At 39.1% G+C, this 25010-nt stretch overlaps 3 protein-coding genes across 4 annotated transcripts; 1 reads left to right on the top strand and 2 right to left on the bottom strand.

Annotated features, from left to right (window-relative positions):
* Positions 1-241: 241 nt before the first annotated feature.
* Positions 242-16800, bottom strand: LOC116723922 (nuclear factor 7, ovary-like). Of its 2 annotated transcripts, none has more exons than XM_032569153.1 (2): positions 16762-16800; positions 242-2376 (listed from the first exon to the last, which is right to left on the bottom strand). In XM_032569153.1, exon 2 carries the CDS (start codon positions 2357-2359, stop codon positions 977-979), a length of 1383 nt encoding a protein of 460 aa, XP_032425044.1. In that variant the 5' UTR covers positions 2360-2376; positions 16762-16800; the 3' UTR covers positions 242-976. The 2 variants fall into 2 exon arrangements, with proteins under 2 accessions (XP_032425044.1, XP_032425043.1); XM_032569152.1 differs by lacking the exon at positions 16762-16800 and adding an exon at positions 2448-2628.
* Positions 14550-16876, bottom strand: LOC116723915 (nuclear factor 7, ovary-like). The gene is made up of 2 exons (XM_032569143.1): positions 16762-16876; positions 14550-16690 (listed from the first exon to the last, which is right to left on the bottom strand). The coding sequence occupies exon 2, from the start codon at positions 16671-16673 to the stop codon at positions 15285-15287; it is 1389 nt and encodes a 462-aa protein (XP_032425034.1). The 5' UTR covers positions 16674-16690; positions 16762-16876; the 3' UTR covers positions 14550-15284.
* Positions 16877-19584: 2708 nt separating this feature from the next.
* Positions 19585-23644, top strand: LOC116723928 (uncharacterized). Its single transcript, XM_032569159.1, has 2 exons — positions 19585-20955; positions 22978-23644. Exons 1-2 carry the CDS (start codon positions 20312-20314, stop codon positions 23345-23347), a joined length of 1014 nt encoding a protein of 337 aa, XP_032425050.1. The 5' UTR covers positions 19585-20311; the 3' UTR covers positions 23348-23644.
* The last annotated feature ends 1366 nt before the right edge of the window (positions 23645-25010 follow it).

The following is a 25010-nucleotide window of genomic DNA, read 5'->3' on the forward strand; positions in this document are numbered from 1 at the left end:
GGCGCCCCCTGCTGGCTGAACCAAATGCCTTCAAATGAAACTAAAACCATCAAAAGAAACAAACTGGAGTTTGGAGGAGGTTCTACTATTTGACACAACAGTGAATGAATCAGAAATGATTTGATGCTAATTTGATTGATTCCATCACATTCTGACTTTCAAACTGTGGATCCAAACTGAGACTCTAAAAATGACAGTAAGTTCTGGAAATGGAAACCAAAATAAAACCTCAGAGAAGAAATGAATGGAAATAACATTTATTACAGTTCTGCACTTATTTCATACATCATCTCCCTAAAAATGGAAAACAAATTATACAGAGATGAAAAGTCCAAAACTTCTTCCTCTGTTTTGTTTCAAAACCAAAACTAAACTCAGACTAAAGAATCAGAAATGAAAGATTAACGCTGCACTCCTGCAACAATATTCAGTTTTTGCTGCTTCACAAACATCATGTAGAGTTTATCATTGTTCTGAAATCTTTATAGTAACAAACTGGATGATAATCTCTTAATTATGAAGGTCTGATGAACCAAAGTGTTTGGAACTGAACTGAACAGAAAGTCTCTAGACCAGATTAAAATCTCCTGTTATTAACGATGGACAACATGGACTTAGATTATTATCACAGTATTTTCTGGTATTTACTGAATAATAAAAGTGATGATAGAAAGTTTAAACACAGCATTGATCAGGGAAATAGTCAAAGCAACACAAATAAAAACTTAGAAGTAACTGAAAAGGTCATTTCAGATTCATTCAGTAGTTCAGTTTTATCACTAAGCAGCTACAAATAGACAGCATTCAATTCAACATATTGACATTAATTTCTGCTAGAATGGAAACAATAGTTGGAAAGTCAGAGATGAAGAATCTCCAGATGATCAGATCATCTCCAGTTTCCTCTTTAAAACTCACAGTTTCAATCTGATCAATAAGTTTTTATTTGGACTTTGTGATCTTCATGCTGAGATCATCAGAGCTGCTGCTTGATCACTGAGATCTTCATCGGTACGATCTTAAATGTTTTATTAGTGGCGAAGAATGGAAGCATCTTGTGAGTGAAGGTGTGTGTGAAGGTGTGTATGTGTGTGTTAGTATCCAGATCAGAGAAGGACAGCTTTCCTCTGTCCCAGTCCAGATTCACTCTGATCCTCTGGAGATTCTTCTGGACTGAAAGATGAGTGGAAGGAGCTGGTGTAGACCATGCTGCGTATTCACCTGAAGAGAAAAATATAACCAACAATCCAGACTTTATGTATCCCTTCCTCTGAACAGACTCTTCTAACACACCAAGTAGCCAGTCTGTACTGTCTCCAACATCAACATCCCAGCTGTGGTTCCCTGAGTTAAAACCATCAGAACTCAGAACAGCACGCCATGAATCAAATCTCTCTGGATTATCAGGAAGCTGCTGTTTCTCTCCCCACCTCCCATTGGTCAGATCTTCAGACACATAGAGTCCTGGTCCAGCCGTGTTAGGGTCCAGAACCAGAGTGTAGGTCACCATGTTCTCCATGTTGCTCCAGATGTTGAAGGCCAGGTTGCCCAGATGTTTGGCCTGGTCTATCAGAGCTCCCGAGGGCAGCTGTGGATCCTCCAGCAGGGGGCAGCGCTGGACTCTTTCCACTGCAGCCTTGTAGTTGTGCAGGAATGAGACGTCTTCAGCTCTCAGCTCCTCCTCTGTGGCTCTGACTGTGTCTGAAAGAGCTGCTATCTCTCTGCTCAGAGCCTCCATCTTCTCCTTCATCATCCCTCTCTTCTGCTCCTCTTCCTCCCTCAGTGCAGCCAGCCTGGCCTCCTCTTCCTCTGCTAGAAACTGATGAAGCTGCTTAAACTGCTCCATAATCTGCCTCTCTGTGTGTCGGGCCTGGACCTTCAGGTGTTCTGCTGTCTGATCAAACTCCTCCTGAACTTTCTTCCTGAGCTCCAGCTTCTTCTTTAAAGGCTCCAGAGTTTCCTGAAGGTTCTTCTTGTGTTGCTGAGCAGCTTCATCGATGGGTCTGAATTTATGGTTTTTGTGTAAATCTGAATCTCTGCAGACGAGACAAACTGGCTGCTGATGGTCCAGACAGAAGAGTTTGAGTTTCTCAGAGTGCAGAGAGCAGAGATCCTCTGAAGCTCTCTGCTCTCTCTGCTGTAAGAAAGACTCACAGAGATTCTTCAGAGCCAGATTTAAAGGTGGTCTATCTTTAGAAGATCTCCTTTTACAAAGTGGACACTCTCTTCCTGGTTTCTCTCTCCAATATTTCTGCAGACACTCCTTACAGAAGCTGTGGCTACATGACAGAATAACTGGATCCTTAAATATTTCCAGACAGACCGGACAGCAGAGATCATCGTCTGATCTGGAAGCCATTTTGTCTCAGAGTGAAGCTGAAATCACAGCAGACAGAAAGTCAAACCAGGAAGTCAGTTTCTCTCCTGTAGAAATTTTCTGAACTTACTTTCACTTTGTCTTGTTTTTCCTCCTGCAGCAGTCTGTGTTTCAGTGTCTAGTTGCTCAGTTCTCTCTCTGTTCTCCTTGTTCAGTGTTAGTTTGATTTCAGTCGGAGACGAAGGCAGGAGTCAGAGTTCCTCCTCAGGGTGTTTACTCAGTGAGTTTTTCTCTCTCAACTGTTTCCTGTTCATTTTTTCCAAGAGTTCCTGTTGGAATTTCAGTCTTGAGGCAGAGATGTGGCGCCCTCTAGAGGATTTCCAGTAAATCTGCAATTTCAGAAAAACTACAGCACTGGAGGTGAAGGTAATGTTTGGTGTTGAGTAAAATAGTTTTAAGAATCTGAAATGTTTTTTCATACTGAGGCTTAAAATGTTAATTTTTAAATATTACACAAAATACTGTAAATGAAAACAATAAAATATATCTGAGAATATAAATTAAATAAATAGAAATAAAATCTACTACAGTAGAAGAAACGCCCACTATTGATGAACTTCTGCCATTTATGCTGGCAAACAGCGACACAGACATTATTCATTATTAAAGCCGACTGAATTATTGATAGATGAAGATTTTAGAGAAGGAAAGTCAAAGTGTTGCTTCAGTTATTTCATACTAATCTAGGTGGTTTTTAATAGTAAAGCTAAAGCTAACAGTCAACCAACCATCAAGCCAGCTAATCATAAAACCAACCAACCAGTCAACATGTCAATTATAGAACCAGCCAGTCAAACCAACCAGCCAATCACAGAACCAACAAATTGACCAACTGTCTGTCCATCTGCTGGGAATCAAAATTTGCAGTGAATCTAAATGAAATATGCCACAAACTGTGATTTTCATTTTCCATGAGCCATAAATGTAACATATGCTCTGGACTGGCTTTAAGCTAGACAAGGAAACGTGACTTCAGGGCTTTTTGTGTGCAAGAAAAAAAATTATTAAAATGGAGCGAAAGAGAGAAAGAGGAAGAGAGGAATGCAGATATGAAAGCAGCTTCATTTTAATATGTTGTTCAAACTTTAAGAGACAAATCAAACAGATCACAGCATTAAAGCATCAAAAGTGACAAAGATCAACATTATTCACAGCAAACAATCAGCAACTCTTCAGTGAAAGACATTAATTAAACACATGAAACAAGGATGACTGAGTTGTTTATACCCTAACCCTAAATCGCTATAATCCTAATATACCAGACACATGCACAAAATGCCTAGCAGAAAAAGGGAAACTGTTTCATTGTTTCTGGGAATGCAGGGAAATTCTGAAGTTTTGAAAAGCAATAAAACAAACTGTGGAACATCTTGACTCAAAAGACTTTGTACTAGATCCGGTTTTTCTCATTTTAGATCTGTATCCCAAAAATACTTTGTTTACCAAATGTGATTGATATGTGTCTACTTCAAGCTGAAGGACTGATAGCATATATCAAGCATCGGATCAGGCAAATGCTGAAGACTTTACCTCTGGAACAAATAACAAATCTCCAAAAAGGGAAAAGCCAGTTATTTAAAACATCTGGAGACAATCTGGGCTTTTGTTGAAGGTGTGGAGCGAGAAAAATGAACAAAGTCCAAACCTTGTTAAAGAGAAAGAACAAAACGCAGCTTTATTTCACATCTACACAGATGGAGAACTCAGAAGAGATCTAACTAGACAAAGGAATCACCTCTCTATATAAACTGTATACTGTCCTTCTCCCACAGACAGAGTGTCACCACCAACATCCCAAGGAGCTAATCAGATTAATACACACACAGAGAAAAATGCAACCTTCAGTTAAAAATGGGTTTCAGACAGAATATTCTGTGCCTAATAATAATAATCGCTGAGTCGTCGGTCTGGTCTGTCACTCTGCAAGGTATGAAAACTATTTACTGATCGCCTGTTGCTAAGCTTCTGACACACTGAGGCAAACTGTGAAGGCTAAAAAGAGAAACAATAACTTTATACAAACTGATTAAACATTGTAAGATTAATATTAAATAAACTTCTAATAAAAGTAAACACATTGGGAATATTTATTTTATTCCACAATTCCTCCCTTTTGTTTCTCTTGAAACAACTTAAAAATAATTATTCCTAAGGTAAGATGAATAAAAATAAAGATGAAAACACATACAACAAAAAGTTTCAATAGAGTTAGAAACTTCAAATTCCTTGATAATATGATAATACAACGATACTTAGAGCAATAAAAACTTGGATTAAGTAATAACTCCTCATTGTCGCTGTCTTTTCTGTCTTCCACCACAATTAATGCAAATGCCACGAGGAAACACCAACACCAGATGGCCTCTATGATCCAGTGTCGCTGATGATGTCGTCTGGTTCCCTCCATGTTCTTAATGCTGCCTCAGCTAGGTACTGGGTGACCTACTGAGTGAGCTGACGTTGGCAACTCTATTTTTTCAGAGATGCTTTGTTGGAGGCTTTTTTTTAAGCCCCTGGGATGCCACCCTCTGATGGACGGCCCCGGTGGGATCACCAGTTTTTCCTCCTAAAATTCCTAATAAACACAAAATCTCCTGGTTGTATATCATGCAGTGGTTTAGTAGCTGGTACTGCTGGTCATCTTGGGCCTGTTGTCTAATGGTTTTCAGTTGTTCTGTTAGAGAAATGCAATAATTAATCATGTTATCATCACATGTGGTTAGATCTTTCCCAGAACTATCTGGGGGTCCCATCCCCATGTTTGGAGGACCTGCAAAGAGAATTTCAAATGGACTGAGGTTATTTGTTTTGAGCACAAATAATGCAATTTTCAAAAAGGTTTGAGCTGATTTTGAAAAATTTACTGTAAACCATAATTTGTCCATCTCCCTCAACATTCCTCCCTTCGACACATGGTCAACACCATGTGACGTCACGCAGAAGGGTCTGAAAAACTTTTCAGGGAGGCAGGGATTGTCATTTGGACCAATCCAAACACCATCTTTAAGTTCAGCCCCATGAGACTTCCAGACAGACTTTTCTTTGGGATTTGCATGGGATTGAAAATCTTGTAAAGTAAGAGGCAATGGTGCTAGTGTTTTTACTTTTAGTGGCGAATGGGTGTTGGGTAGAGACCTTCTGGCTGCAGATTTTGCAGCAGCATCAGCTGCCTCGTTGCCTAAAGAAACTGGGTCTTTTGAAGTGGTGTGAGCTGCACATTTAACCACAGCAATAGCCGAAGGCAGCAAGATGGCGCCAGAGTGCGGATCTCTGGATGCACTTCCATCAACAAACAATGTGAGTTCTGCATCTGAGAGCGGTTCCTGCTTCAGATCAGGACGGGGAAAACACAGGACGTCCCATTTAGCAACACAGTCATGTGGTTGGCCTTCCACAGGCGTTGGCAAAAGAGAAGCTGGATTTAAAACTGTGCAGCGTTTAATGGTTATGTTTGACATATCTAAAAGAACAGTGGTAACGCAGCCATCTGGCAGTTGACAGATGCGCCGTCCTCTGCTCATTTAGAATGAGTGTGACAGAGTGGGGAACGAGTAGGGTCAGATCAGAATAACCCACAATGTCTCTGGATGCTAAAACAGCTTTTTATACGACTGCCACTCGCGCACAGTGTAGAAGCCCAGCTGTGACAACATCCAATTTGGAGGAGAAGTAGGCGACTGGTTTCAATCTGTCACCATGTTTTTGGAGCAAAACTGACGTCATACAGCCACCCCGCTCATCCACTGTCTGTGTAAACGGACAAGTTGGATCAGGAATGCCTAGAGTGGGTGCTTTTTGTAATTGTTTTTTCAGCGCTTCAAATGATGTTAATGCTTCAGCTGTCCATGTAACCTTCGAGCTCATTAATAACCCTTTTTCATGACATATTTCTCTTAATGGTTTCTCAACCTCAGCATAATTTGGGATAAAATGCCTACAGTAATCACACAGTCCTAGAAAGGACATTAACTGCTTCTTTGTTTGTGGGAGGGGCAGCTGAACTATTGCTGAAATGCGTTTTTCAGAAATAGTTCTGCCTTGTTCTGAAATCACGTGTCCCAGGAATGTCACACAAGGTTGCACAAACTGCAATTTGGTTTTGCTAACTTTGTGTCCATTATCAGCAAGAAAATGGAGTAATATCATTTTTACAGAGTTCAGCATCAGGTGCTGCCAATAGGGGATTGTCAACATACTGCAACAGAGCACATTTCGGATATAATGTTAGAGCTGCTAAGTTGGTAGCACCAGAATCTACTAAAAAATGTATGTCAACCCCTTTAACTTGCACTGTCAACATTGGCAACTTCTGATATGCATTTTGATGATATACCATATATGTGTGTGTGCTGGTACTTGCGGTTTGCTGAACCATGGGTTGATCCAACAGCACCGGGCTAGCTGCTGGCTCTAGTCAGGTGGAATAATGTCCTCTTTGATTGTTGAAACCACCCCGAGTTAGGAACCCTCGGCCGCGTGGGCCAAAGCCGCTATGTGGGTTTGGACGTCCTTGATGGTGGTGGAAACCTCTTCCTCTGCTTCTGTCTCGCTTCTTCTGAGGGCATTCTCGAGCCCAGTGTCCAATCTGGCCACAGTTGAAACATGGATCTTGTGAGGGACCTCCATATTGATCAACTGCAGGTGGGCGGTGGTTGGAGTTCTGAGCAGTGATGTGTTGAATCAGGGTGAGCTGAGCATCTTCCATGCGCTTTTCTTTGTGGTCTTTGTTCTTCTTTTGGCGATCGTTGCAGAGCTTCTCATTGTGTTGGGCATGGAGAAGAAGTTAAACCACAGTTGGACCATAAACATGGAGCAAAACAGTCTTAAGTTCGTAGATGGTTGGTCTCATGGTTTTGCTGAGATACTCTAGGGCTTCAGCGATGGCTCTGCCTCCTTTCTCAATAGGGGGAAGGTGCTGTTTGGCTACAGCAATGAGGTCATCTGGTCCCCAAGCTCTGTAGAGAAGGTCAGGGCCTTTGAGGCCAGGGACTTCAACCATGGGATAGATTTCAACCTTCTGTCCTTGGTACCGGTTTCCAGAGATGCCAGGTGATGGTGGGGCCAGGGGTTGGTCTTTGGAGCGAAGGTAATAACAATGTTCAGTTGTAGGGGTTCGTGGTGGCGGGCCTGGCAGGGTTACGCCTCGTGAGGGAACTCTGTCCTGGTCCTGTTGTTGCTCAAGGTCAACAGGACGGGGTTTCTGCTCAGTCTTTGATTGGTGGAGGATAGCCAGAGGCAGGGAGTCGTCCGAGGGATCCCAGAATGGATTCTTCGGTCCTGGACCATCAGTCTTTGGACGGTACGGTGGTGGAGTTCCAAGGACTTGGAGCGCTGGGTAGAGTGGAGCCACAGATGGGTTTGCTGAAGGGTCAGTTGGTGCCGTTGGACTAAGCCAGGTACAGCCAGTGATGTACATGCGTGAGAAGAAACACATTTTGTTTTATTAGATTTTTCCTGTTCTTTTTTAGTCTTATATTTTTCATTCCCCTTGTGTGCAAATTTCTGAACCATCTGTAGTTTACTCTGGTGTTTTTGATCCCTGCAAAAGGCTTCTCTTTTCCAGAGATTGAACGTTTCTTTGTGTGATTGTAGTGCTTGCAGGTGTGTCTTTGAAATCTTTGTGTGTTGCATCAGTTTGGCGCGTTGTGCTAAGGGTTTCTGCTCTAAGTCTCTGATGTGGTCTACCTCTAAGCTGCCATTCTTAGGAAAACCAAACTCTGTGTGCCACTGTGGAACATGTTGACAACAAACTCTGCCATGAATTCTAACCATATGATCTATTTCTGGGCCACATGGAACGTATTCTTCAGTATTTTGACCTTTATTAAAAGATCCTCACATTTTCTTTTTTTTTTTTATTTATGTTTTTATTTATTTTCTTATTTATCCTCTAATTTTTCTAAATCAACCTCCTGGCTGTCCACTGGAAGGACGAACCGGGAAGAATCCTGTTCGTGACGCCAAATTGTGAAGCGAGAAAAATGAACAAAGTCCAAACTTTGTTAAAGAGAAAGAACAAAACGCAGCTTTATTTCACATCTGCACAGATGGAGAACCCAGAAGAGATCTAACTAGACAAAGGAATCACCTCTCTATATAAACTGTATACTGTCCTTCTCCCACAGACAGAGTGTCATCACCAACATCCCAAGGAGCTAATCAGATTAATACACACACAGAGAGAAAAATGCAACTTTCAGTTAAAAATGGGTTTCAGACAGAATATTCTGTGTCTAATAATAATCGCTGAGTCGTCGGTCTGGTCTGTCACTCTGCAAGGTATGAAAACTATTTACTGATCGCCTGTTGCTGAGCTTCTGACACACTGAGGCAAACTGTGGAGGCTAAAAAGAGGAACAATAACTTTATACAAACTGATTAAACATTGTAAGATTAATATTAAATAACTTCTAATAAAGGTAAACACATTGTGAATAATTATTTTATTCCACAAAGGTATGGAGTTAACTCAAGACAAAGAAGCCAACTAAGGACCAGATTAATGTCAGACCACGATGTTAAGACCCAATGGAGACACGATCATCTCGGCTGCAACTAGAAAGATAAACGACAAGAGCTGATCAAACTGATGAAGCTGTCGAATATAATCCGCTTCAGACTGAAGGGCTGAAAAATCTCTGGAGTTCTGCCATAAAGAGGATTTAAAGCATCAGAATACGGCTCTGAAGGATCAGTGCTCACTCCTGGAAAAAAGATGCAGCAATTTTGGGGGGTCGGCAAAGTTACACTGAAATGTAACGTAAAATGTGGTTTAGAAAGTTTTTAAATCACATTCAAGCTGCAGGACCAAACATGACTAGTAATGCACATCAAACATGTTTTTCTCAGTGAGCAGCCTGCTGAAAAGTACAATTAAATTCAAATGTGGAATTTGAATTTTAGTTTTGCGAGTTTTGTTCAGTGTCACTGATCTTATCTCTGCTACACGTTTACAAACATTTAAGGTTCTAAATAAAAAAGTTTTAATGAGTAACTGCTCTTACTACAATTCCTCAAAAACTGATTTATTGTCATTTCTCCCAATACAAGTTATTTAAATTATAACTAGTTAAGTTGCTTTATTTTTAAACCTTTTTTTAGTTTTGCCATATCCTGGATGGCTGAGAACCAACAAGTAGATAGAAATTAATATCTGGTCAGTATCATAACTTAAATGTAACACTTAAAGCACCAGGGCTTATATAGAAAATATTCTGATTTTATTTAGTGGTTTTAAAGTTTCTACGTTGAAGACGGTCAGAAATAAATTTAGTTTTTTTCTATCTGTTCTCGGCTCCGGCCACTTGCTCAGCCCCTCCCTCCAGTTTCAAACTCTTCTAATTAACGTAAAAGTTAAAGAGTTAAATATGAATTAGATATTTGCTACATTGACAAAAAAGCTTAAGTCTATGAAAGCAGTGTAGCAGTTTTGCTAGTTTTGATTTCCAAGGCGTAACAAGGCAGTTTATCATGATCCAGTCAAAGTAATGAAATAACAAACTGCAGTCTGATCTTTACTGTTAATGTGTTTAACTCTATTGTACAGTGAATGTAAATAAAAGGTGTTACATGTCTTTTGCTTTAAGGCCGAGAAAAGGCCGATTATGTTGGGAATAGAGCAACATTAATGGGAAAGAAATCATAAAGCTAGAGTGTTAATAATACAGATCTACTGTTATCAGTTAATCAGTTTCATTTGTAAAGTTTCCTTACGGTGGTGAAAACTTGAACACTTTCCTACAGTTCAGTTCAGCACATTACATTGTTTTACTGTGAGCTCTGCGAGAGCTAATGTCCGTTTCTGTTCTATTAATGCTGAGATTATTAGAAATAAAGTAAAGAGGAAAGATATGTTGGTTTTACCAAAACAAGGGAGCAGATTTTTATGCTACAGAATCAGATTCTGGAAGAGCCAATGGGGGAAGCAGATGTTTGTCTTTTGGTAACAACAGGTCAGCAGGGGGCGCTGTTCTACAGGGGAAATTCAGGGGAAGCAGCTTACAGACCCCGATGGTAGATGAATTATTCTAGATGTTGATATTGATCAGACACAATTTATATTAATGAATATTTATGGCTTCAACAACCAACAACAAAATTCCACCTTATTTTCATTGATAGAAATCAAAACCAATTCATTATTATCCTCTTTTCCTTCTGATAAAATTATATGGGAGGAGATTTTCAGCTGATGGAAAAACTTGCTACGGATCGGTGATCATGAGGATGTGGAACTGACTGCATTTCAGTGCAACGACTCTCATCAGCAAGATATTGGAAATGATATTGATCCTGATAACAATGTTTTTAGTGGTATCAACTACAGTTGTCACTATTACACTGATGACCAGTTCAACAGCAGCATTAAAACTGAACAGAAACTTTCAATAATCCACTTTAACAGCAGAAGCTTGTATGCAAATTTCTACAACATCAAACTGTCCCTCCAACAACTCAGACCTTTAATATCAATAAATGATCAGAAACGAGGCTCAATAGTGAAAATATTGAAATGGATGGTTATGAAATGGTTTGTAAAAACAGAGAAAACCAAAATGGAGGTGGTGAAGCTCTTTTAGTGGACAAGAACATTAATTATAGGATGATAGAAACAAAGTCAACTGTCATGGAAAACGTCTCTGAATGTGTGACTCTAGAAATACTCCTGGAAAAAAGAAGAATGTCTTTATGAGTTACATTTATAGATCACCTGATCAAATATAGAAATATTCAATAACTGGATGGAAGAAACATTTATAAAAGTTCATCAAAAAGTTGCATTTATCTGTGTGGATTTCAACATTGATCTTCTAGATCCGAATAAACAGAATGACAGAAGAATTTAACAGCATGTACAGTCTAAGCCTGAACCCTAAAACCACCAGGCCCAGTGGCATTACATCGCACTGTGCAACATTAACTGGTAATATTTATACAAATGTTCCTGAAAATAGTTTAACTAGTGGAATATTAATAAATGACATAACTGATCATTTACCAGTGTTCACAGTCTGACTGTAAAAAACTGATGGAAACATCAGATCAATACAGACGGTTTGGTCAGAAGATTCACTGAAGGCACTAAAACTGATTTGATGGCAAATGATTGGAGATTAATTTATAGAATAAATGATGTGAATTCAGCATATGAAGGATTTTTAACAGTATTTAAATTACTATATGATAAAAACTGTTAAATTAAGGAAAATAAGATGAAAAGCAAAAAATGAGCAGTGGAAACAAAATGCATGTAAAAAGAAAAACAAACTTTTTATGGAGTTTATAAAAACTTCTGAATCAGAAAATAAATATAAGAAATATAAAAATATATTAACTAATATTATAAAGATATGTAAAAAGGAATATTATTATAAATTATTGGATAGTAATAAAAATAATACTAAGGCAACATGGAACATTTTAAATGGTTTTATCAGGAAAACTTCTAACTTTAACAATTATCCACAGTATTTTTACATAATGACCAGAATATTACCAATATGAAGAGTAAATAAATTCAATAGTTATTTTGTGATTATAAGAGAAAAAATACCTGCCATAAAACAACAACTCATCTAAATTATGTTGAGAAAAATAAAAGTTCAATGTATCTGAACCCATTAAGAGAAAGAAATCATTGATATTGTGAATAAATGTAAAAGTAAAGCCTCCACTGACTGATGATCTGGACATAAAAACCATTAAAAGGTGATTGAGGGAATCTCTAAACTTTAACTTACATTTATAATTTATCGTTCCAAACGGGACAATTTCCCAACACAATGAAAAAAGATCAAACCAATGAATAAAACTGGCAATAATCAATAATCACAGGCCTGTCTCTCTTCTCCCTCAGGTCTCTGAAATCCTAGAAAAACTTTTTCAGAAGAGAAAATTCATAGACAAACATGCACTACTCAGCAGTCAATATGGATTCAGAGCAAATCGGTCAACATCACCAGCCGTAACTGACTGAACAGAAGAAATGACTAAAGCAACAGATAGTAAGAAATTAGCTGTAGGGGTTTTCATAGATCTATAGAAAACTTCTGACTCAATAAATCATGATATCTTAATTACAATATTAGACCGTTAGTTTTGAACTGGATGAGGAATTATTTAAAGAGCAGAAAACAATTTGTGAAAATGGGAGATATTGAATCTGATTGTCTGCAGATTGTATGTGGGGAACCTCAAGGGTCAGAACTGGGACCAGTTTGGTTTCATTTGGATATAAACGACATAAGCAAAGAGCTTCATGTATTAAAATTTGTGTTATTTGCTGACGACACAAATATTCTGGTCTCTGGTGAAAACTTACAACAACTTCTTTCCATCGTCGCCTCAGAAATCAGTAAATTAAAGAAACGGTTTGACAATAAATTATCAATAAAATCAGGGTTTTTGGAAACTGTTAGAAAAATACTCAAGTTCAGACAGAGGGTGTAACTCTAGAAAGGGTTTATGTTAATACGTTTCTCAGAGTGATGAACAAAATCAGTTGGAAACCTCATATTAAACATTTACAGAATAAACTAAGTAGCAGCAAATCAATCCTGGCTAAAGCTGGACATATTCTGGATAATAAATCACTTCATATTCTATATAACTCTCTGATTTAACATATTTAACATATTGTTCAGAGGTGTGGGGAATTAATTAAAGCTCTTTACATCCACTGAGTTTCCTACAGAAACATTAGAATCATCCATAATGTTGGTTATTATGAGAACACAAACCTGTTATTATTAAAATCTAAAACTCCTAAAATGAAGATCTGGTGGAATTTAAAATTGGTCAAATTCTGTTTAAGGCGTCTAATAAACTGCAGCCTGAGCTCATAGAGAGCAAGTTTTATGAAAGAGAAGGAGATAAAACTTCAACTCAAACTTAAGGATTCGCAGTTTAACAACAACAAGAAAGAGTTTTGAATTTCAATTCATGGGGAAAAATTATGGAACAAGTTAAATGAGGAGTTAAAACAAAGTCAGAATTTAATACAATTTAAAAGGAAATATAAGGAGGTCATTTTCACAAGATATAGAAATATGGGTGAGAGTTGGCACTAATGTGTTTCCGTAAACTGAGGCTAATGCATATGAGTGTGTGGGTATGGATGTATATATTTAGACATATGTAAACCCAGATAAAATGGAAAATTAATGAACCAGCTTATTTTTAGTTTTGATTGGATTTATTAATGAGGGTCCATCTGAAAATATTGTCTGAGTTTATGGGGTCAGAGGTCATCAGTTTCTTTCTTCTTCCTGCTCCTTTTCCAGCATGTTAAGATTACTGTGGTACAAAAATATGTCTTTTGCCTTCCTTGTTCTAGTGCATGATTTTATACTACTATCATGTTGGAAATAAAGTTTCATTCATTCATTTTAACCCTGATGGACGAGAGAGCAGACAGACGGCCACCAGGAAACGGATCAGCATCCAGTCTAGAACCTTCCTGTAATAGAACGGACCTGATCAATATATGGAGAAATAAACATTTTGATTCCAATGTTTAACATGGAGGAACAGGGACAGATCTCAACAGTCTCACTTTGACTTTTGGCTGATTTCTTTGGATATTGTAGATAAAGTGATGGACTCAGAGATAGAACCTTCTATCCTTACAGACCACAAGGCCATTATTATTAAAATAGATAGAAATTAACCTGCCACAATCAGAGGAAACATTACTGGACATTTAATACAACTTTGCAACAAAACAAAGAATTTACAAACAAGTTGCTCTAAAAGGCCTCAGAACAGGAAGATGAGGGTCTGTGGAGCTACAATAACCAGGAATCAGACCAAAGCATTGCAGTTATACTTTAACTAGACCATAAGTGAAGGATTCACATGTGAAAAGGATTTAAAAGCCTGATATGTTTAAAAGATCCCAGAACCATGAAAGATACATGAAGAGCTTGCCTCGGCGCCCCCTGCTGGCTGAACCAAATGCCTTCAAATGAAGCTAAAACCATCACAAGAAACAAACTGGAGTTTGGAGGAGGTTCTACTATTTGACACAACAGCGAATGAATCAGAAATGATTTGATGCTAATTTGATTGATTCCATCACATTCTGACTTTCAAACTGTGGATCCAAACTGACACTCTAAAAATGACAGTAAGTTCTGGAAATGGAAACCAAAATAAAACCTCAGAGAAGAAATGAATGGAAATAACATTTATTACAGTTCTGCAGTTATTTCATACATCATCTCCCTAAAAATGGAAAACAAATTATACAGAGATGAAAAGTCCAAAACTTCTTCCTCTGTTTTGTTTCAAAACCAAAACTAAACTCAGACTAAAGAATCAGAAATGAAAGATTAATGCTGCCCTCCTGCAACAATATTCAGTTTTTGGTGCTTCACAAACATCATGTAGAGTTTATCATTGTTCTGAAATCTTTATAGTAACAAACTGGATGATAATCTCTTAATTATGAAGGTCTGATGAACCAAAGTGTTTGGAACTGAACTGAACAGAAAGTCTCTAGACCAGATTAAAATCTCCTGTTATTAACGATGGACAACATGGACTTAGATTATTATCACAGTATTTTCTGGTATTTACTGAATAATAAAAGTGATGATAGAAAGTTTAAACACAGCATTGATCAGGGAAATAGTCAAAGCAACACAAATAAAAACTTAGAAGTAACTGAAAAGGTCATTTCAGATTCATTCAGTAGTTCAGTTTTATCACTAAGCAGCTACAAATAGACAGCATTCAATTCAACATATTGACATTAATTTCTGCTAGAATGGAAACAATAGTTGGAAAGTCAGAGATGAAGAATCTCCAGATGATCAGATCATCTCCAGTTTCCTCTTTAAAACTCACAGTTTCAATCTGATCAATAAGTTTTTATTTGGACTTTGTGATCTTCATGCTGAGATCATCAGAGCTGCTGCTTGATCACTGAGATCTTCATCGGTACGATCTTTAATGTTTTAGTAGTGGCGAAGAATGGAAACATCTTGTGAGTGAAGGTGTGTGTGAAGGTGTGTATGTGTGTGTTAGTATCCAGATCAGAGAAGGACAGCTTTCCTCTGTCCCAGTCCAGATTCACTCTGATCCTCTGGAGATTTTTCTGGACTGAGAGACGAGTGGAAGGAGCTGGTGGAGATAATGCTGAGTATTTACCTGAATAGAAATATATAATCAAACATCCAGACTTTATGTCTCCCTTCCTCTGAACAGACTCTTCTAACACACCAAGTTCCCAGATGTCACTGTCTCCAACATCAACATCCCAGCTGTGGTTCCCTGAGTTAAAACCATCAGAACTCAGAACAGCACAGCAGTTAATATCAAATCTCTCTGGATTATCAGGAAGCTGCTGTTTCTTTCCTCCTCTAAAACTGGTCAGATCTTCAGACAGATGGAGTCCTGGACCAGCCGTGTTTGGGTCCAGAACCAGAGGAGTGTAGGTCACCATGTCCTCCATGTTGCTCCAGATGTTGAAGGCCAGGTTGCCCAGATGTTTGGCCTGGTCTATCAGAGCTCCTGAAGGCAGCTGTGGATCCTCCAGCAGGGGGCAGCGCTGGACTCTTTCCACTGCAGCCTTGTAGTTGTGCAGGAATGAGACGTCTTCAGCTCTCAGCTCCTCCTCTGTGGCTCTGACTGTGTCTGAAAGAGCTGCTATCTCTCTGCTCAGAGCCTCCATCTTCTCCTTCATCATCCCTCTCTTCTGCTCCTCTTCCTCCCTCAGTGCAGCCAGCCTGGCCTCCTCTTCCTCTGCTAGAAACTGATGAAGCTGCTTAAACTGCTCCATAATCTGCCTCTCTGTGTGTCGGGCCTGGACCTTCAGGTGTTCTGCTGTCTGATCAAACTCCTCCTGAACTTTCTTCCTGAGCTCCAGCTTCTTCTTTAAAGGCTCCAGAGTTTCCTGAAGGTTCTTCTTGTGTTGCTGAGCAGCTTCATCGATGGGTTTGAATTTATGGTTTTTGTGTAAATCTGAATGACTGCAGACGAGACAAACTGGCTGCTGATGGTCCAGACAGAAGAGTTTGAGTTTCTCAGAGTGCAGAGAGCAGAGATCCTCTGAAGCTCTCTGCTCTCTCTGCTGTAAGAAAGACTCACAGAGATTCTTCAGAGCCAGATTAAAAGGTGGTTGATCTCTTGAAGATCTCCTTGTACAAACTGGACACTCTCTCCCTGGTTTGTCTCTCCAATATTTCTGCAGACACTCCTTACAGAAGCTGTGGCTACATGACAGAAGAACCGGAGCCTTAAATATTTCCAGACAGACCGGACAGCAGAGATCATCGTCTGATCTGGAAGCCATTTTGTCTCAGAGTGAAGCTGAAACCACAGCAGACAGAAAGTCAAACCAGGAAGTCAGTTTCTCTCCTGTAGAAACTTTCTGAACTTACTTTCACTTTGATTGTCTTGTTTTTCCTCCTGCAGCAGTCTGTGTTTCAGTGTCTAGTTGCTCAGTTCTCTCTCTGTTCTCCTTGTTCAGTGTTAGTTTGATTTCAGTCAGAGACGAAGGCAGGAGTCAGAGTTCATCCTCAGGGTGTTTAGTCTATGAGTTTTTCTCTCAACTGTTTCCTGTTCATTTTTTCTAAGAGTTCCTGTTGGAGTTACAGTCTTGAGGCAGAGATGTGGCGCCCTCTAGAGGATTTACTGTGAACATGCAGCTTTACAAAAACTATTGTGGAATAAAATAATTATTCACAATGTGTTTACTTTTAATCAGAAGTTTATTTAATATTAATCTTACAATGTTTAATCAGTTTGTATAAAGTTATTGTTCCTCTTTTTAGCCTCCACAGTTTGCCTCAGTGTGTCAGAAGCTTAGCAACAGGCGATCAGTAAATAGTTTTCATACCTTGCAGAGTGACAGACCAGACCGACGACTCAGCGATTATTATTAGGCACAGAATATTCTGTCTGAAACCCATTTTTAACTGAAAGTTGCATTTTTCTCTGTGTGTGTATTAATCTGATTAGCTCCTTGGGATGTTGGTGGTGACACTCTGTCTGTGGGAGAAGGACAGTATACAGTTTATATAGAGAGGTGATTCCTTTGTCTAGTTAGATCTATTCTGAGTTCTCCATCTGTCCAGATGTGAAATAAAGCTGTGTTTTGTTCTTTCTCTTTAACAAGGTTTGGACTTTGTTCATTTTTCTCGCTCCACACCTTCAACATTTTCAGATAAAATAGTTTCTTCTTGCTTTATTTAAAAATATATTTTTCCTCTCATAAAACTCTTTAAGGATCTCCACTAACATTAAAACTTAAATGTCTTTATTCACTGATGTGTCACAAATGATGGCTAAAGACCTCATCACTTTTTATTTTTTCTTAATTTATTATGTATTTTGTCAGGAAAATCTCATCGATATTAAAAATCTGTTTTCCAAGAGAATCCAGGCCAAGACTGTTAGCATCACACAAAGGTTACATAACATTTACAGCAAACACATAAAAACTTAACATCGTCATGAATTACTTAATTAAATGGACATTTCATGAAAATCCACTTTTTCAGCCTTTAAATCCATTTTTTGATAACTTTGAGTGTCCAGAAGTGCAAAAAATCTAAATTTATTCTCCTGGTGCTGCATAGATGCCTTTATATTGTTTTTTATGATATTTTCAGAATATTTATTTAACGTTTCTTGGTTATGACGTCACCACATTTGCTGTTGAACTTGTTAAAAAGGTCATGACTTCCAGATAATCAGTTTTGTGAATCCGACATTTTTTTCCTCAAGTTCAGCAGAACTGAACTTTTAGTCTGAGTTCAGTTCTGCCAAATATGAGGACAAAAACTATATTTTGTCTCTCACTCACTACTGAAGACTCACATTCACACAAAATATTAAAATTGCACATATATACTATTAAAATGTCACACACGCATACAATTTTTCTTTCTCACATGTATACATAAAATATTAAAATTGCACATATGTAACACGGGGGAAGAACCCGGATCGTGACAGAGGACGTGGCCCTAAAGCCAACTGGTAGACCTCTCAATAACATCAAGTGGCCTCGGGTCTCCCAGTTAAATGTACCCAGGTAGGTCTGGCTTAAAATGATGAAATAGTATACAAAATATATTTTATTTATGTATTCTTTTACAATATTAAAAATATACTTTCTTATTCTAAATTAAAACCCAATAAAGCACAGGAACCCAGCACAACACCAGAAGCAATCTGAGACTTAAACACAAACAACTGCAAACCAAATTAGTAGCAACGCAAATTAATGACACAAAACAAAGTTAAACAAAAGAAAAGCAAATCTCACATTGCGTCAACCCAGTCCTATAAAGCTGTGCCCAATCAGCTAATTCATAAAATGAAAAATAAAAAAATATGAACTGGTGCTGGTTCTGTAGTGCTTGTGCTACAACTCCAACTCTAGAGGACGACCTGTTAACAAATTAACAGAGAGCATCTAAAAAAATGCACCTTGGTGAGAGCATAATATGCAACAGCAGCATCTGTAATACCCAAACATGACAATAAAGTGTCTGCGGACAATAATAAAGCCATATAAGGTGAAATGAAAAACTGGTACCTTAATCAGCCACACAAACGGTACATTCAGACGCTGCAGTGAAAAGCAATTAGAAATCACGTGAGAAAAACCAGTAGCAACAATATAAAAAGTGAGCTGACGTTACACAGAACCAGCCACAGGTGACATCAAGAATCCATCCACCCTAGAGATGGGCCACCTGAAGCCCGGCTTGAGGCGCGTACCCAGTAAAAAGGGGGCGTGTCAGATGAAGCGCTGCTGCGATGCTTTTGTTGTCTTGCTGAAAACCAAGAGACTGGCAACAAACGACGCCTCGCATCACCTGGGACACGTGACTGCTTCATTTTGCGTCTCAGTTTTCAAAATAAAAGCACAATAAGCCGTGCTGCTTCATGGGTTGGTGTCGGTCATTTGGTCAGAGGAGAATATTTGTCTTCAGTGGCCAAAATAAACATATAAACACATCAACATATTTATGTGTATTAATGATGCAACTCATCTAAATGTAATTTTTGTTACTGGTTTTCTCAATTGTAGATTATGGTGTTTTTTTATGACTTTATATTGTTGTGATTTTATGATGTAAAGCTCTTTGAACTACATTGTTGCTGAAATCTGCCACACAAATAAACTCGACTGAAAAGGAGCCAAGAGGAAAATCTCTGACATCTGGGAAAACTTTGAGATGATCGCTCACAATAAAATTCTTCTGATGTTGGAGCCTATTAAGAAGTGGATTAATTTATTTTTGCTAATGTATTAAGGTTACAGATCTAAATTTATATAAATAATATATCTATTGTAACTTGTTTATTTATTTGTTTTGTTTAGACCCTCCTCCTTATCAGGTGACCTCCTGCTGTGATTAGGCAGCGGAAGCAGCTGCTGCAGGGCATCTGATTGTTTGGTTAAGGAGCGAGGGGTGAAATAGTTTTTCCACCGTACCAAATAAAGTTTAATTTTACATTTTTGGAAAGTCAACTCGGAGAGTGTTTCTGTTATTTTTGTACATTGAGAAAGTCACCGTTTGCCACCAGAAAACTTTCCGCGAGTGCTTTGGTTTGGATGAGTCGGAAAACCCTCCTCCTAGAAACTACTCTGGCACCTTTTGATTTTTGATTTTTGTTAAAATCCAAGAGTAGCCGTAACAAGTGGAAAAACTAAAAAACTTCACTGATGACTTGATGAAAGACGCAAAGTTGGGGGATCCAGCGGATCACTCGCAGACGAACAAAGAAAGCAGCCAGCGGGCCGTGAGTAAAACCAGCTGATTAAGTTTATGAATGAAAGCGCCGCTGCGCTACAAAGAAACTATGGATCACTACCGAAAGCAAAGTTGTTGATTTTGAAAAAGGACTGTGGCAAAGAAGAATTTTTATTGATGAACTTATTTGACAGAGAAGGGATCTGTGTGATAATTAACGATGTCTGATCCTGAAACTCCTCCTGCGTCTGAGGACATGTTAAAGGTGCGCGTTCTTTCGCGCAGAGGCAGACTGGGTGCCTGTACTAGAAAGATTAATGAAATCAAGACTTTGATGTCGGATGCAGGAAATGTTGATGCAGTCAATGAATCAGTGCAAGCATTTAAGGAAGCTGTGGATGAGTTTAGAAATGCTCATAAGTTAGTTCAAGAGCTCTTATCAGAGGAAGAAAAAGAAAATGATTACGATGACTGGTTTGAGCCTCGAATAACTAACCTAAATTATTTTTTGAACGATGTTGAAACATGGAAAAAAGACATTGTACAATCAACAATCAGACCATCTGACAGCATATCCAATGTATCACAGAAATCAAAATCCTCTTCTTCCATAAGATCATCAGCATCCAGATCTTCCTCAGTCTCTTCAGAGTTAAAAAAGGCCAAAGCAGAACAGGCTGCTGCACTGGCACGAGTAGCTGCCTTGAAAGAGAAACATGCTTTGCAAATGGAGGAAGCAAAATTGAAGTTAAAGATGGAGCAAATTGAGCTAGAAGCTGATCTTGCAGCATCAACCGCTAAAATAAAGACCTTGCAAAGTGATGAGGTGGACCAGAAACCATCTTTAGGTGATGGCATGAATGAATATTGTTAAGAAGCAATAATATTTTTCTGTAACATTTAAATTCTAGAATGTGTATGTGATCCTTTTGTTTGTGAAATGTTTGTTACCTTTTGGGTGTGTCCTTGTAGCGGCCATCTTGGAACCTACCAAAGAGGAGGCCCGCCTCAAACCCAGCTCTTTTATAGAAAGGCCCATGTTTGCCGGACTTTGATTGGCTGGGCAGTTAATTGAGAAGGTGGGGACAACAGTATATAAGAGGACTGTTGGCTGAGCCAAAAGGGGGGGAAGAAAGCTTGAGAAGATGTCATTTTGTCTTGTCTGTGAGCCATGCTGTGCTAAAGGAGGCCTAATAAACCACCTTTGTTTATGCTACAGCCAACTTTGAGGAGTTTTTTCTTCCACACCACACCTCTCAGTGTAACAGTGGTGTCAGAAGTGGGATGGTTTACGCCTGTGAATGAAGGAAGACGACAGGCTAAATGAGAGGAGTAGGACGTGGAAGAACTCGTGGGACAAAGAAAAGCCCCCTTTCTGAGATGGAAGAAGGACAAAGCGGAGGACCAGCAGAGCCGGATTCATTACCTGAAGGAGCCATGGCTGGTGAAGACATTTTTGAACCGGTTGTGCGGCCTAAGCAGACTACAGTTGGTGCTGTGAGTAAAGAACATTCTGAATCTGACATCTTTGATGAAATAAGAGAATTTATGCGACGTTCTAAACGTACAGAAGCAATACTGTTTGATCAGATTAAACAGTTGCGCAGTAACATGCCAAAACTGCGAAGTGATGTTTATGCTGAACATGAGCTGTCTATCGAGACTGGCATTTCTACAGTGAAACTTGGGAGAATCATCTACAACATCTAAAGGTGGTAATGGCAAGGATCCAGAATGCTGGTCTCACTCTGAATGTGAACAAGTGTGCATGGGCACAAGAAGAAGTAAAATATCTGGGCTACCTTGTTGGCCATGGACAGATAAAGCCACAACTTGAAAAAATAAGAGCCATTCAAACAATTCCCAGACCTCAAACAAAGAAGCAAGTGAGATCATTTTTGGGCTTAGTTGGGTGGTATAGAAGATTTATACCCCATTTTTCAACTTTGGCAGCCCCTCTGACTGAGTTGACAAAAAAGTCTACTTCTAAAATTATGTGGAAGGAGGACTGTGAACATGCATTTCAATCTTTAAAGAAACTGATTTGTCAAGCTCCTGTTTTACAGAGTCCTAACTTTTCCAAGCCGTTTATTGTTCAAGTGGACGCTTCAAATGTTGGTCTTGGAGCAGTGCTAGCTCAGGGAGAAGCTGGTGAAGAGAAACCTGTCCTTTTCTTAAGTAAAAAGCTTTTTGACCGGGAGAAAAAGTACTCCACAGTAGAAAAGGAAGGACTTGCAATAAAGTGGGCTTTGGACTCTTTAAAATATTATCTCCTAGGAAGGGAGTTTACTCTGCAAACTGATCACAGACCTCTGAAGTGGATGCATTCCAAGCAGCATCAGAATGCCCGTATATTACGTTGGTGCCTCGCCCTTCAGCCATACCAGTTCACCATACAGCATTGTCCAGGTAAGAAAAATCTTATTGCTGACTACCTTTCTCGTTTACCTGAGTTTTGTAAACCAGAGGGGGAAGAAGTGAGTAAATGTTAAGAAGCAATAATATTTTTCTGTAACATTTAAATTCTAGAATGTGTATGTGATCCTTTTGTTTGTGAAATGTTTGTTACCTTTTGGGTGTGTCCTTGTAGCGGCCATCTTGGAACCTACCAAAGAGGAGGCCCGCCTCAAACCCAGCTCTTTTATAGAAAGGCCCATGTTTGCCGGACTTTGATTGGCTGGGCAGTTAATTGAGAAGGTGGGGACAACAGTATATAAGAGGACTGTTGGCTGAGCCAAAAGGGGGGGAAGAAAGCTTGAGAAGATGTCATTTTGTCTTGTCTGTGAGCCATGCTGTGCTAAAGGAGGCCTAATAAACCACCTTTGTTTATGCTACAGCCAACTTTGAGGAGTTTTTTCTTCCACACCACACCTCTCAGTGTAACAAATATTATAGCTCTCATCAAGAACCAGAGTCGATAGAGGGCAATGTGGAATTTATGCAGCTAGGTGCTATACCAAAAACTCCACTTCAACGGACTATTTTTGAGAGATGTAAATCTTCTCCCAGGAGTTTAAGCACAGCAGAGAATAAACCTCAAAATAAGAATCCCACTGAAAGTGAAACTGAAGCTGCAACTTATGATCATAATGCATCTCAAACTGTACAAGATTACCCAGATGTGGCTGTTACTGCTGCTAATGAAAATTTTAATGTTGTTATTCAAAGACAAAATGACAAAGCAGAACTTATTGTCAGCCAGCAAAGTCTTTGTTACCTCCGAGAAATATTTCTGTGTTTGATGGTAACCCATTAAAATACCAGTCTTTTGTTCATGCATTTGAACAATTAATTGAAGACAGGACTAAAAATGATAAAGACAGACTGTATTATCTAGAACAATTTACATCTGGTTTGCCAAGAGATTTGGTTCGCAGCTGCTTACATATGGAAGGAAGTAAAGGCTACAGAGAAGCTAAACAACTTTTAAAGGAGCACTTTGGAAATGAAATTAAAGTTTCTGGAGCTTATTTGGATAAAGCCTTGAACTGGCCAGCAATTAAAGCTGAGGATGGAAAAATGCTGTACGCATATGCAATGTATTTGAGAGGATGTTGTAATGTAATGCAAGATTTACAGTACATAGAGGATCTTGAAATCCCATCAAACTTAAGGCTGCTAGCATTATAAGCGATAAGCACCATAAGCGAAAGCACAAACTGAGGGTGGTGTTTGACTGTACATCCTCATATCAAGGAACCTCTCTGAACAAGGAGCTCCTCCAAGGGCCTGATTTAACAAACACCCTTATTGGGGTACTGCTAAGGTTTCGCCAAGAACCAATCGCAGTAATAGCAGACATTGAGGCAATGTTTTATCAGGTCTATGTGGATGAAAAAGACAGAAATGTCCTGAGGTTTCTGTGGTGGCCAGAAGGGAACATTAACAAACCTCTGGAGGTTTACAGGATGAACGTTCACCTCTTTGGCTCTATATCATCCCCAAGCATCGCTAATTTTGCTCTGCGTCAAACTGCTACTGACAACCAGAAGCATTATTCTGATGAGGTTATCGAAACCATTAAAAGTAACTTTTATGTGGATGATTGCCTCCGATCAGTGGCAACAGTAAAGCAGGCAACGAAGCTTGTCACAGATCTCACCAAAATATGCAGTGAGGGAGGTTTCACATTAACAAAATGGGTCAGCAACAACCATGAAGTGCTGGCAAGCATCCCTGAACATCACAGAGCTGGAGCATTTAAGGAACTAGATCTGGACAAAGAAAAGCTGAAAGAACAAATAACAGTTGAGTCTGCACTTGGACTCCACTGGGACACTCTCAGTGACACCTTCAGCTTTAAAGTAACCATCAGGAGTCGACCTGCTACCAGAAGAGGTATACTCTCCACAGTGAGTTCGGTATATGACCCATTAGGATTTCTTTCTCCTTTCGTCCTGAAAGCCAAACAATTACTCCAAGAACTCTGCAAAACCAAATATGGATGGGATCATGTCATTCCCCAGGAATTTGCAAAGCCTTGGCAAAGATGGCTCAAGGAGTTAAATCTGCTACATGACTTTCAAGTTGCAAGGTGCATAAAGCCTGAAAACTTTGATCCTGTGGAAACTGCTGAATTGCATCACTTTTGTGATGCAAGTGAGTCAGGCTATGGTACAGTAAGCTACCTCAGATTATCAAATCACCAAGGTCAAATCCATGTCTGCTTCATATTTGGAAAGGCTAGAGTGGCACCTCTAAAACAGATGACCATACCCAGACTGGAACTCACAGCAGCAACATTGGCTGTAAAAGTGGATCGAATGCTAAAGAAGGAGCTGCAATTACCACTTACAGATTCAACTTTCTGGACAGATAGTACATCTGTGTTGAAATATATTCACAATCAAACGAAAAGATTTCACACTTTTGTATCCAACAGGATTGCAGTAATCCATGACCTCTCCCACACCAGCCAG

This window comes from Xiphophorus hellerii, chromosome 8, assembly GCF_003331165.1.
Source record: "Xiphophorus hellerii strain 12219 chromosome 8, Xiphophorus_hellerii-4.1, whole genome shotgun sequence".
Taxonomy (NCBI): Eukaryota; Metazoa; Chordata; class Actinopteri; order Cyprinodontiformes; family Poeciliidae; genus Xiphophorus; species Xiphophorus hellerii.